Source organism: Myotis myotis, unplaced genomic scaffold (assembly GCF_014108235.1).
Source record: "Myotis myotis isolate mMyoMyo1 unplaced genomic scaffold, mMyoMyo1.p scaffold_m19_p_2, whole genome shotgun sequence".
Lineage (NCBI taxonomy): Eukaryota > Metazoa > Chordata > Mammalia > Chiroptera > Vespertilionidae > Myotis > Myotis myotis.
In genome coordinates, this window is record NW_023416324.1 from 156,343,818 (window position 1) to 156,358,575 (window position 14,758).

Here is a 14,758-nt window from a genome sequence, read left to right on the forward strand (position 1 = left end):
CTTTTAATGCTACCTTGGGATCCTTTCACTCTCCAGGACAATGCCCGATCTTGAGTTACCAACAGCTGATACTTCCTCTCAGACATTGTGAAGCAGCGGTTCTCAACCTGTGGGTCGCAACCCCTTTGGCGGTCAAACGACCCTTTCACAGGGGTCGCCTAAGACCATCCTGCATATCAGATATTTACATTACGATTCATAACAGTAGCAACATTACAGTTATGCAGTAGCAACGAAAATAATTTTATGGTTGGGTCACAACATGAGGAACTGTATTTAAAGGGCCAGAAGGTTGAGAACCACTGTTGCAGAGTGATGTCTGTTTAGTAGCCTCAACCTCCCATTAGTTGAAAGTATGTAGACTTCCTGGGACAAAGTGGAGGCCCGTTATATATATTTACCAGTCTCAACTGGAAACACCTTTCAAATAGAGGAGACGCAAGCCAGCTGTTAGCTAGGGGATTTGTGGTGATCTGTGTTTACTGTCAAAATATTTCTCTTCTGAACTGTTTCTGGCCCTGAAGGAAGTTCATGTAATTCTACATCTGTCTTATAAAAAAAGAGGGCTTTTACATATGTTCATTTTCTCTTGTTGTTATTCCTGGGAATTGAAGTTTAGGAGATGAGGACTCGATAGGGCACGTTTCCTCTTGGACACCAGTTACCCTGCTGTGCAGTTAAATGGTGAGAACTTCTACGTTTACCTTTATTTTTTGCTCCTGCTGCACTTAGGACCAGAAGTGGTCATGGAGCCACTGTTCCTCAAGTCCTTTGCCTCCTGTGCTTGGAAACACCTCTGACTCCAGCTACCAACTGTCTTCTATGAAGAAAATGTGCCTGTCACTTTAAGGTCCTACTCCCAGCCCGCTCAGTCACAGGGAATGCCCCAATACCATGCCCTGACCAGGTTCCTGTGCCTCAGGCTGAGCCCTGGGACAGGGAGAGACAAGAGAGGAGCAGAGGGCAGCCTCCGCTGTACACCCGGGGGTAAAGCTGAGGCAGCAGCCTGACTCATGATTCCCAGGACAGGGGGCTAAATACAAGCTCATGTCCTGCCCCATATCCGGCTTGACCTGCCCCTGGCTCACCTAATCTTCCAGGGCAGGGCTTGGGTGTCAGGATAAGTGACACGTACACTTGGCTGACAAGGTTCTGTCGATGGTCTTTTAGAAGAGAGAGAAGAAACTTACTAGCATTCCAGGCAAAGCTTTGACATGCCTCTCTCCCGTCTTCCTTTCCATATCTCTCCTGTGTTCTGGTGCCTTCTCTTCCACTGCTGACTAGGTTTTCCATTGTCCTCATGCTCTCCACTGGCTGAGCAAACGCTGCCCACTCCTGCCTTCCCCTCCAGGTCTTCATGCTTCACACATAAAATTCCATCCTCCTCGTGATTTGAACTCAGCTAGGTAGAAGGAAAACCTTTTTGAAAACTAATTCATACTAAGGGGTGAGTGGCAACTAGTCCCCACTCTCTTCATCTTCTCTACAGGTTTTTCTTTGGTAACGGAAATGTATCTCTAGTTGGTGGAACCTGAGTCAGCCCTGGGAGCAGAAAAGAGCTATTGTGAGGCAACATGGCCCGCCTGCTGCTCCTTAAATCTTACCCCCTGCTTCTCTACCAGGAAGTGACTATAAAGAGAATGAGTCTTCAGATAGCAGCTGCCCCCACCCCCACCCCCGGGCGCACCTAGCTTCCTGCGTGGAACCTCAGCCTCATCCTTCATAGAAGGTGCCAGTGCCACTGCAGATGTACGTGGACAGGCTCTGCTTCTCTCAAAGGCAAATAAGGCCCTGAACCCACTATGTCCAGGCCCCAACACTTGGGAAGGACACACTTTTCAGCTAAGACAGACCTGGACCTGAAGAAGATTCCCCTACAGAAGGTCTAGCCATTCAGGACTTCTGTTATTCCTGCTAACTTCAAGGCAGTTTTTGCTCTGCCCAGTTCCTGCTTACACACACACACACACACACACACACACACACACACACCGCCTTTCCAGGAAGCCCAGCCTTGCCCCTCTTCCTTCTGGCATCTGACACTAGAAAGGGGATTCACAGTGAGACCCAGGCTACTATTCAGGATGAGGCCCATGCCCAGCCTCACCAAAGACACTTCCAGCCCCACCAGCCCAGGGAGAGGAAAGAGTGGGAGAGCCTGGTTGCTGGCGGGTTGCTGGGCTTCAGGCACACCCAGACCAAGCCATCTTATAAAATTTCTCTCTTCTCCAGCATCTGTTCCCCTGCTTATCAAGTCGGTGAGGAAAAAGTATTACCTAGCACCAGAAATGTGTCAGACTAACTCTGGGGCAGGTTTTACCTGATTACAACACCAGCGGGTCATTCCTGGGCCATTTCCTCCCCAGCTTGCTACTCAGGCTCCTGGCAGGCTGGCTGCTTACACTGAATGTTAGGAAGCCTGCTGCTCACAGTATCAGGTCTACAGCGTCTTTTTCCATCCGCTGGAATAAATAAGAGCTGCTTCCTTTCTAAGCAGCAGATCAGGTACTCTCCAGACTCCCATAAAGAAAAGAAGGAATAATAATAGTCATGTGAGTTTGCAGCTCTAATCTCTCTTTTCCACCCCAACCACAACCAACCTGATTGACAAGCTGGGCTGAGGTTGAGGAATTGGAAACTGAGCTGGTTCCTCGTTTCTACTGACTGAACAATTTCCTTTCTCCTTCTGTATACAGCATTTCTTTGTTTCTCTTCCCTGCTTCACCTCACCCAGATCCTTATCGTGTCCTATACCTGACACCAAATCAAAGAAGAAACCCAGAGGAGGCCAATTGTAAGCTATTGAGTTTGCTTTCATGTGTGACATTTTTTTTTTTTTCAAATTGAAGAGTCACATTTATTGCAAATCCGGGACTATGAGGGGGCATTTAGCTCTCCCAATTCTCATAGTCTATGTGTGACATTTTTATGATAAGGCCCAAGTGGCCATATCCAATGAGCAGAGCCAAAAGAAATCTTGGAAAAAGGCAAGATTCCTGAGGAATTCGTAGTTCCCAGATTCTTCTCCAACCCTCTCTCCTCCCATCCCCCCACCAACTCCCAACACATACCCACACCCACACACACACACACATACACACCCACCCACACTTAAAGAAGACTAATAGGATTAAAGAGAAATGGTGCCATCCTGCCCTATTTTCTCATGGCCTCTACTCTGACTTCCTCTTAAAAAAAGAAAAAGGGGGAAGCCCCTGACACTAAGAAGCTAGCCTGGCCCCCACAACTAGGTCATGCTGTTCTCCTATTAGATATAAACAATCTCATAGGCTCCCAACCTCAGATAAGGTTCCTCTGTGACCAAGATAAACGGAGGCAAAGCAAGGCCACTTCACATTCTGTGTAAGCGCAGACCGACACAAGGTCACCATGCCCCCACCGAGTGCTGCACACCATTTCTTGGCTGAAATGAGTGGCTACTATGTGTTTACCCATTTCAGCTCTGGTTTCCTGCTAGTCCCTCCCTCTGGATAAAGTGTGGCTGAGATGCACAGCCACCGAACTGTCCCCGCTTTCTGAGAGTACCCCATAGAGAGCACACCTTGCTTCCTCAGACCCTCCCCAAATGACCCGACCCAAGCCCAAATGCTATCATAGGTTCTTTCTAACTCCCTTGGCCTGAGACACCTCACTGTTCCTCATGGTATGCTCTCCCTCACTGCAATGAGTCATGATCCCAATTTATTTACCTGCAGATGTGTTCCTGGGGGTCTTTGGTTGAAGGACATGACACTCTCCAATCACCACCCTTATTTCCTCTCTTTGTGTATTTGTCATCTGTTACCATGAAGTGGTTAAGAACAAGAGCTTTGAAGTCAAATACCTGGCCCCAAACCCCAGATCTGCATGGCTTTGGCAGGTCACTCGGCCTCCCAGCAACTGCTTCAGGGAAACATGTCGATCCTCACACAGATCTGGGAGGGTCCCCGCCAGATATGCAAAGTGTGCATTAGAATGGCTAACAGCCTGTCAGAGATACCGACAGGAAGTTGTACCATAAATCTGTTTTGAAGAACTCTACTTGGCCCATAATCCCTAGGAACATGCCAACTAATGTCATCTTGCTTCAATTTATTGCAGTAAGTTTAATGACCAAATATATTGGTCCAAATTAACTGGCCCTCAAACAATAGTTATGAGTAATAGCTTTTCAGCAAAACTCCTACTCCATAGTGGAAGAATGTACTAGGGTCATGAAGATAAGACATTTTAGTGGATACATCTCAAGTTCTGTGTTGTTGTTGTTTTAATCCTCACCCAAGGGTAGGTTTTTATTAATTTTTAGAAAGAGAGGGAGAGAGAGAAAAAAACTTTGATCAGTTGCCTCCTGCACGCGTCCTGTCCAGGGACCGAACCCACTACCCAGGTATGTGCCCTGACCAGGAATCGAACCCACAACCTTTTGGTGTACAGGACGATGCTCCAACAAACTGACATACCCAGCCAGGGTTCTGTGTATTATTTTTAGCTACAAATGAGATCTCTGCCTATGCTGCCTTCACAGAAAAATCTCATAATCTCCTGACAATGTAATATTCCAAGGGCAAACACACACACACACACACACACACACAAAGATATTGGAGTCAAGAGAGACCTGGGTTCAAGTCTTATCTTTCCCTCTCACTTACTTTAGGGAGTTACTCACTTGAATCTGTTTTTTCTTTGCAGTTTGTATATACCTACATTTTTATTGGAAAGTTACAATAAAAAACACACACAAGGAAATTGACTAATAAAAAGCTAGCACTCAATTATTGTTATGCCCTACCCTTCACCAATCTCTCCCCAAAGGTCCAAAGTTACACACACTCACATACACACACCACACACACTTGCACACACGCTACACACATACACACAAGGTACAATTTTATTTGCATTTTCAACTTCAACAGCTGTCGGTGGAGCAATGGAGCCTTTGCCTGTACAGGCAGGGTCCCTGGGGAAGGGCCTCTTGACCACATCTTTGTGAATGCTTTCAAGACTCATCAGGCCCTCTCAGCAGGTACAAGACCATCTTCAGGGTACCTACACCAATCAAGGAGGCAATCGCTTAAATATATAAGGTACTAAGGAATAGACTTCTTAAGGAAGTTTTGGAATGTGATTGCAAAATAAATAATGAAACGTACCTGCCTGTGGCCCATCTTGAGGAGCATGGTAATGGCTTTTGAGAGCGACTGTGTATGTGTAGGACTTGGGGAAAGTGAGGTTTAGAGTCTGGCAGAAAATGTCTCATCTCACCCAAGAGTCCACTCACAGAGCATTTGGGTGCCCCCAGGAAACATGTCTGATAGAAGCTTGAGTAGAAGTGAGGGCATTAAGGGCAAAAAAAAGAAAACAGAGAGGACGTCTGGAAAAAGGTCAGAGACCAAATGAGAATGGGACATACTCTTTAGGGCCCTGAAGATACCTTTTCCAGGAACTAGGACCAAAATATAGCTTCAGGAAAACTCCAGCAAAGAATGAGAGAAGCCTAGGTGAAGGAAATATTGTACAATGACCTTGTGGACAGGAGACCCGAGTTTGCATCCTGAGTCTGCCACTTACTAGCGGAGGGACTTCTGGCAAGTCCCCCACCTGATTTTAACCCCCACTTCCTCATCTACCCTGCTTATCTCAAGATTCAACAGGATCCATAGAGAGCATGTAAAAACACTACAAGCCATAGAGTGCGATGCATGGTATTGTGAGAAAAAACACAATGAAATCTTATAGAACAGTCTTCATGCTCAGTACTGTGATGTCCAAACAGACTCCATCCATATAATCCTTAGCAATTATGGCAGGCACATCTACAATTCTCAAAAACCGTGGCCTTGCCCTAACCGGTTTGGCTCAGTGGATAGAGCGTCGCCTGCGGACTGGAAGGTCCCAGGTTCGATTCCGGCTAAGGGCATGTACTGTACCTTGGTTTCAGGCACAGATGGATGTTTCTGTCTCATCGATGTTTCTAACTCTCTATCCCTCTCCCTTCCTCTCTGTGAAAAATCAATAAAATATGTTAAAAAAACAAAAACAAAAACCAAAAACGTGGCCTCTTAGTGGCAGTTAATGGGAAATACACAGGGCAGGAATTAGCGGAAAACTCTGCTCCAAGGAGACCGAACTCCCCTGCTTGGGAGAGTGCCGGGAGCCGGTCCATCCTTGCTGTTTCAAGGGACCTGGCATATATGGCATACTGTTCTTAATATGTTTGCTCACCTTCTTGGCCCTATGTGTTTTAACCAAGGTCACATCTCTGAGAAAGGTTGTTTCCCCAGGTAGGGATTTTCCCCTGAAGTTAGGGAGGGAATAAAACCCCTTAACTAAAAGTGCCAGGTGGGTAATTAATCACTTTAACTACGAACAATCATGCTTAAGCTACATAATCTTTACTCCCTGGAATGGAGATAAGAAACGCCCTAACCTTTGGAATAGAGATTGATAGGATTGGAATCAACTGGTATAAATACAGATGTAACAAGACAACAGAACCCACAGAACCTAGACACAGAACCTACACAGAACCTAGAGACAGAAGAACTTCGCTGGAGAGAACATGGCAAAAGATCCTGGACAGAAACTGGAGACAGAACCTAGAGACAGAACCTAGCGAGAGAACATGGCAAAAGATCCTGGACAGAAACTGGCCACAGAACCTAGAGACAGAACCTAGCGAGAGAACATGGCAAAAGATCCTGGACAGAAACTGGCCACAGAACCTAGACACAGAACCTACACAGAACCTAGAGACAGAAGAACTTCGCTGGAGAGAACATGGCAAAAGACCTAGAGACAGAACCTGGCTACAGAACCTGGATAGAACATGGCAAGAGAACCTGACTAGAACCTGGAGACAGAACTTGGCTGGAGAACTGGCTACAGAACCTGGCTGGAGACCCTGACAAGAGAACCCAGCTTTGATGATCACCTGAACGCTGCCTCTGTGTCATTCCTTCTTCACCAACTCCGTCCACACCTTTGGGGACCCCTGGACCTGTTGGGGTTGGACCATGCCTCCAGCCAGTCCCTGGGCTTCATTCCCATGAGGTCAGGGGCACAGTGAGGAAATAAAGGTCTTAAAAAATTATCTTGCCCTGGCCTGTTTGGCTCAGTGGACAGAGTGTCAGCCCTCAGACTGAAGGGTCCCAGGTTTGATTCTAGTCAAAGGCACACACCTCAGTTGTAGGCTTCTCCTGGTCCCTGGTCAGGGCACGTGCAGGAGGCAACCAATCGATATGTCTCTTTCACGTTGATGTTTTTCTCTCCGTGTCTCTCCCTCTCCCTTCCACTCTCTAAAAATCAATGGGAAAATATCCTCGAGTGAGGATTAACAAAACAAAAAATGTTTTTAATTTCCACCTCAAGAAGTTTCATGAGTCATTTAAATGACTTGGACATTATGTTGGTTGAAAGAATTATAAGAATTATCTGAAGAATAGTAATAGACATAGTATAGTGATTACTAGCATTTAAAAAATGCAGATGCTTTGTTAATAGCTGAAAATGCACAGGGAGTTCCCACATGGCAGTAACTGTATGTCATTTCCATTGACTGAGAAATGGAATTCTCAAATATGGATTTTCAAGTTCCTTGCACATAGTCTCTTGCTTTATCCTCCTCAACCATAGCCAGGGACCCACAGCCTCCAAATTGAGGACCCCAGGATTGGGGGTTGGTCATTACAACGGTTCACAAGAAGGGAATAGGCACACGACGATGAAGAGAACAAAACCATGATGTGGCCGAGGAGACCAGAGGCACAGGCACTTGCCACAGGCCTGGAGCGGCTTCCACAAGGTGGCTGGACACAGGAAGAGCAGGGGAGGAACCGAAGATGAGGAAGAGGGGGAGTGGGAGGGCTGGTCACCGCTGTTTTGTTTGTAAGCTGTTTAGGATTATGGATACTGAAATCAACACATCTGTAGGCCTCACACAACAGTAAACAAGATTGAGCACCCAAAGCTTTTTTATATTTTACTGCAGAGGTATTTTCGATGTATTATTAGTCACTATGTAATTTGTAAACTGCTCATTCATACCCTACATGTACAAAATCATTTTACAAAAATTATTGAAAAAGTAGTAGATAATGTGTCTTCTGCTGGGATCTTACTGGAAGGTGTATCCAGGCAGGTGACAGGATTAGCAGCAGCAGCAGCCAGTACTGTGGCTGCCTCTCCATCTGGCCCTGTCTTCCGACCACCTCGTAAATTCCCAAGTCCACTGCATCTTGGTTCTTCACCTTTCTCCCCTCTTCTGCCGCTGTCTTCTCACTGGGACCAGCCTCTTCACAGATGGCCATGCAGGATAAACGAGGAATAGAAATACATCTTCGTACCTTTCTCCCTCCAGGGAGAACAGTTCTGGTTCTCTGGGACATTCAGCAATCTTATTTCCAGTGGACTTTTTTATCCCACAATGAACCACTTCAAACTTAAATAAATCTCCTTCAATTAGAGTTCTCAAGTAGCCTGCATGAGAGCTTTTGAGTCTTCCTTTTACACTTAGTCCTTCAAGCATCTATTACAATATTTTAACCTTCGTGATCAAAACAACTAAGAACGCTGTTTTGTTACTATTGCGTTATGTTCCATCTCACCAGGAGCTCTACTAAGAAAATACAAAACGGAAAAGTTCAGCTTGATAATCAGCTGCAGCACGTTCTTAATGTGTGCTACTAGGGGAAGTCTCTAGGCCAAAATTATTGCAATCAGATATCCAGTTCTTCCGAACATCACCAGACAATCCAGGGTCATGGGCCAGACCAGAAGTCCACTGTGATGTTGACATATAAAGGATTGTAATCCACGGATAGTAATTTATAAACACAACTGTTCAACCCATCTGTCCTCCAGACTCGTGACACCTGATGTAAGAGCTTCATCCTAAAGATAAAAAGAGCAAATGTGTAAGACAAGAATTTAACATATATTTCCATCGCTTTTTGCCTTGCCATAGAATTTTGCAAAAGCATCTAGGTAAATTATTATACCCGTTGGGTTTCTTACTGCAAAAAAGTTTATTGTTCCCACCTAAGGTAACAGACATCAATGACAGCCATGTGTTCCTGTGCCTGACTCCATGTGAGACCCTAGAGACAAATGATGAAGTGTCATGTAATAATGACACTTGCATACAGTGAGCCCCTAGCCCAGGGGTGGGCAAACTTTTTGACTCGAGGGCCACAATGGGTTCTTAAACTGGACCGGAGGGCCAGAACAAAAGCATGGATGGAGTGTTTGTGTGAACTAATATAAATTCAAAGTAAACATCATTACATAAAAGGGTACAGTCTTTTTTTTCAATAGTTTTATTCATTTCAAACGGGCCGGATCCGGCCCACGGGCAATAGTTTGCCCACGGCTGCCCTAGCCTATGGACAGAGGATTTACAGGTACAATATACACTGATACAGTGTGGTATGTGTAGTCCCCTGCTAGCAGGTCCTTGTATAGGCTTCAGGGGATCTATGAATCCTCCACTGTTGTTGCGTCTGTATGCAGGGAGTGTACATAGCTTTCTTAAGAATCTCAAACAAAGTCAGAATGTATAGAGAGCAGGATGAATTAAGGGCACCTCACTTCACGATGGAGTCTGGAGAGGGGTTGCAGAGAAGGAAAATTTGAGGCTTTAAAGAGGAGAAATTCACTACATGAAGAAGGTGAGGCAAAGGATTCCCAGGAAGAGAAACCACCCTGGGCAAGATACACAGACATGCAAACAGCAGAATGCATTTGAAGAAGAATAAGCAAGTGTGTGGCCAGAGCCTGGGATGTGGGTAAAGTGGGTGGTGAACTGAGCTGGTCCCAAGAGCCCAGCAGAGAAAAGCAATCCACTTCAGTGACAGTAACAATGTGCATGGAGATCAGAAGCACAATGTTGAGCTAAATAAAATCAGGGGAAGATGATACAGCAGGATTCCACTTATAGAAAATTGAGAAACATGTAAATTAAACCGTCTTTTGTGTAGGGATACAAATATGTGGGAAAACAAGAAAACCAAGAAATGGCACAAATAATTATAATTATCACAAAATTTCAGGAAATTGTTGCCTCCTGTCATGGGGGGAAGATATGAGGAGAGCCACACAGGTAACAGACATACATTGGGTGGGGGACACCACTAGTGTTCATGGTATCAAGAATCTTCAGATTTTAAATATAATTTATAAGTATTCTTTTTTATCTATTCAATAATAATTTTTTTTTATTTAAAGGAAAGATGCATGCCTATGGACAGAGACTAGTAAGACAAAGGGAAAATAGAAATATTTGTTTTGTTAAAGTGGTAGATTTTAACAAAAAGGCGAAAAGCCCACTAATATTGTTTTAAAATATAGACTTCAGAGGGGTGGAGGCAGGCTAGAAAGGGTCAATGGGGGGGACGGGGAAAGGGGACATATGTAAGACTTTCAACAATAAAGATTTAAAAAGAAAAATGTAGACTTCAACAAAAGGGCCGAAAGCCCTTTAAAGCTATTGGAAAAGTGAGGGGAGCCCTGATCGGGTGGCTCAGTTGGTTGAAGTGTTGTCCATACACCAAAAAGGTTGTGGGTTCGATTCCCTGTCAGGGAACATATGCAGGTTGTGCATTCAATCCCTAGTCGGGGCACATTGGGGAGGCAAGTGATCGATGTTTCTCTCTCACATTGGTGTTTCTCTCTCTCTCTCTCTCTCTCTCTCTCTCTCTCTCTCTCTCTCTCTCTCTCTTTCTCTCTCCTTTCCTCTTTCTGCAAATCAATAAAAACATATCCTCTGGTGTCTGTTTAAAAATTACCCAATAAAAAAGCTTTGAACGAAATAAACAGGCTCATCTGATCGGATTTCACAGCATCCAATACTGACAGAAGGAACTAAGCAGGTAGCCAGCAAGGCTCGGAAGCCAGGACTTACCGCCCTATGTTCACCTCATTGCCTCGGTCTCTAGTGTGGAAGATCATTGTATATTTACCCACATCAGGCATCGGCCGGATTATTTTCATTCTATGAAGTTCAACCCTAGAAAAAGGACACAAGTGGTTAAAAAAAAAATTCTAGTCTACTTACCTACCACTAGGCACTTAAACAGAATCATTTGTAAAAATTTATACACAGGTGCACACACAGTCAGAGTCACACATAGCTTGCTTATCTGCATATTAAAGAAAGAATTTTCTTAGAATGTTGGGCCTCAGGCAATAAGTCCATCAAAAAAAATCACACTTAACATTTACTTTTGGGGTACAAAGGAGATATGTCAATTTATAGTGTGTCATTTTCCAAAAGCAACTGAGAAAGTACATGTTTTAAAACATCATGATTTAAGATATATAAATGTCTAATCACTATGTTGTACACCTTAAATTAATATAATATTGTATGTCCATTGTAATTGAAAAATATTTTTTTAAAGTGTGACAAATAGAAGAATCAAGTCTCTTAGGATCCCAATTTACTTAGCACTTCCTCCTTTTTCCAAAGTAATAACAAGCTATAAAGCCCATGAACCTAGGTTCAAATCTAGACTTTGTTCTTTACAATCTTGGTAAGTCGGTTCATTGTTCTAGGTCTTGATTTCCCATCTATAAAATACCCAGGGTGTTATAGAGGTGATCAGACAGGCTCAAATGAGAGCGTCCACAGGAGCATGCTTTGCAAACCCCAAGTAATATATAAGTGCAAAGAAGGGTGGTGACTGCTGCACAGGTGAGCCAAAAAATATTTAGTAAATAAATCTCAACCAACTTTTATGTTAAAATCATCTAGTCATCCACGGCATTGGTTGGGAATCATTCTGAAGGCCCTGATGTTCTTATCAAACAAAAGCAAAACTTGGTGCTCCCCTGGACCTGGCAGCCAAGGAGCGGTGGGATAAAGGACAGCGATGATACATGATCAGTGCAAAATTCTACTAACCATCCATCTGGGCAGCAAAATGGACTTGGGGAAGATGATGGATGTCATTTACCTCTAGCCTTCGCTACTCTTGCCCTGAAATCGAGTGGATACCCTTTATCCACTTCAAAAGCCCCAGCCACATAGGCCTTGAAGAGCTGTTGCTGTCACATGGCCACTCCTATGGAGACTTTGGTCAGGGAAATCCACGCCCCTCCTGCCAGAAACATCCCAGACTCCAAGCCTACGCATGGGGACAAGACCAGCAGGGAGCCTTGGCTTCTTTAGGCTGAAGCAAGGGGAAAGTCTGGCAGTCACATATATGTTAATTCAGAACCGCAGCTAACAGAGTTCCTTCCCAAGAGACAACGGCAGGAGGAAAGGGGGTCCCCAGGAAGGCCTTGTTATTATAAGTCTAAAGACACTGGCCCCAGCCTGCCGGCGTGGCTCAGTGGTTGAGCATGACCTGTGAACCAGGAGGTCACAGTTCGATTCCCGATCAGGACACATGCCTGGGTTGCAGGCTTGACCCCCAATGTGGGGTGTGCAGGAGGCCGCCAATCAATGATTCTCTCTCATCATTGATGTTTCTGTATCTCTCTCCCTCTCCCTTCCTCCCTGAAATAAAAATACATATTTTGTTAAGATACTGGCCCTAGGCTCTTGAAAAATTACTTATCTCTGGGAGGTAGGGATGCTAATAGCTATCTGGCTACGAAACCCTGCTCAGGAGAGGGAGCTGAGAGAAGAGGTCAGATATATTCTCTCTGAAGCCCTCAGAGAGGAGAGCAGTCCAGGACAACATGAGGGTAATGCTAGCAGCCCGGAGGTCGGCCTGGGAGGCAGGCAGCAGCTGCTCCCTGGGTATGAGGGGCTGGCTAATGCCTAACTGAGAGGACCTCTAGGCCAGTTCCAGGTGTGCAGCTCCACGGGCTGCTGGCACTCCTTGCTCTGGGCACTGGGAACTGGGCAGGATTCCCTGGGGTCTGAGAGAAAGCACAGACTTATAACAAGCCCTCTGGCCACTTTCCTCAAATTACAGCTTTGCATTCACTGGTAAGACCTTTCTCAGTAAGCAGTGCTCACTGACAAGTCCACAGAGACCTCCGTCAACACTGCAGGCCCCTAACACCCGCGAGCCAGGAGCAGGCCACCTTCCATCATTTCCACACTGCCAGGGTCAAAGAGCAATCTGGGCATCTTCCCTCCACCCTGACACCCTTTACGCCAAAATCTGCGGCCTCGTGCCCTGCTGGACTGGCATCTATAGGAACTATAACACACAGGTTTCCAGAGCCATCACTGACCACAGAGCCCCGTGAAGGGGACCTGTCTCTGTTGTTCACCTGAGTCTGAGGTCATCGTCTTCGCCTCCCCATCCCCAGTAGTTGTTAGAGAATCCATTCACCTTGAAAAATTGCTCTCGGCTTAGGGCAGTAACACCCCCAAAATATCCGTTGTAACGCAACCTGGAGCAGAAGAGAGGAGAGAAAAGGTAAGAACATTAGCGCAAAGGCTTTTTGTTCTCCACAGACGCTGGAGAAAAAAGAAGTCTCTGATTCGGGGCCGGCATTCTAGGAACACTTGAAGACCATGCACTCCGCCCATCCATGCCTGCTGGGCACCCGCCTCCTAACATTCCTGGCCTTGCCTGTCTGGCCTCCATTCCTGTCTAGACAAGTGCTCACATCTCCTCGCTAAGCAACAGTGCCACCCACCTGTTATTGTTAATGTTTAATGTTTGTGTGCAGAGGTCTACAGAAGTACCTGTAAGTGTGCACCATACCATAGGATGTGGATGACAGATTTCATCCCATGTGCCAATCCAATGAGTAGCTGTAGCTACAGGGCACTGGGTTAAGAAAAATTCTGAAGCTGCACCCAGGTTCAGCATGAATAAGTGTCATAGAGAATATACTGGTATTTTTACTCTCACTTTGTTTTGGGTGGGGGTAGAGAGCAGGAGACAGTTCCTGCTCACACGTTGTGTGCAAATTTCCACTTCCAGCATGCAAAGCTCTATCTCAGTGTCTATTCCTGAAGAACCCAATACACCTCAACTAACCTGATATTTCTGGTTTGAGCAGTTAGGTAGATGATAATGGCTTTCACAGAAACAGAGTATACAGAACAATAACTAGGTTTTGAAAGGAAGACAGTAAATTATGTTTTGAATAAGTGGAGTCTGAAATATATTAGAACTCAGATCTGCAAATAAGACTCTTTTCAGCCTGGCCAGTGTTGCTCAGTGGTTGAGTGTCAACCTATGAACCAGGAGGTCACAGTTTGATTCCCGATCAGGACACATGCCCAGGTTATAGGCTCAATCCCCAGAAGGGAGCCTGCAGGAGGCAGCCTGTCAATGACTCTCTCTCATCACTGATCTTTCTATCTCTCCCTCTCCCTTCCTCTTTGAAATCAATAAAAAAAATTTTTTCTTAAAAAAAAAAAAAGATTCTTTTCAGTTTTAAAAATAAAGCTATGGAGAAGAGGGTAAAGGGGAGATAAATGGTGGTAGAAGAAAATTTGAGGTGATGAACACATAATACAATATACAGATGACGTATTGTAGAATTATACACTGAAACCTATATAATTTAATTAACCAATGTCACCCCGATAAATTCAATAAAAAGGAGATGAATTTGGTTCAGAACTTCTTACAGCCAGAAGAAAAAGGAGGACACATTCAATCCCCTGATTCACATTAGGAAAACCTGCCAGTTACTCAAAAAAGAGACAAAGGCTCTCTGATAGTTATAAAAGAAATGTCTGGCCAGTTACAAGAGCAAGTCCAAACAGCAATATTTGTACAGGGGCTGTTTGTGTTTTTATTTATTTATTTTTATTGATTTCAGAAAGGAAGGGACAGAG

General features: G+C 44.9%; 1 protein-coding gene across 2 annotated transcripts in view; it reads right to left on the reverse strand.

The window, feature by feature from the left end:
- Positions 1 to 7,274: 7,274 nt before the first annotated feature.
- Positions 7,275 to 14,758, reverse strand: part of B4GALT4 (beta-1,4-galactosyltransferase 4) — a 34,365-nt gene continuing 26,881 nt past the window's right edge. For both annotated transcript variants that reach the window (XM_036352185.1, XM_036352184.1), the window contains 3 exons: positions 13,231 to 13,353; positions 10,904 to 11,008; positions 7,275 to 8,895 (listed from right to left, as the gene is read on the reverse strand). In XM_036352185.1, the coding sequence (XP_036208078.1) occupies positions 8,763 to 8,895; positions 10,904 to 11,008; positions 13,231 to 13,353 (361 nt within the window). In that variant the 3' untranslated portion in view covers positions 7,275 to 8,762. The remainder of the gene's footprint in view (positions 8,896 to 10,903; positions 11,009 to 13,230; positions 13,354 to 14,758) is intronic.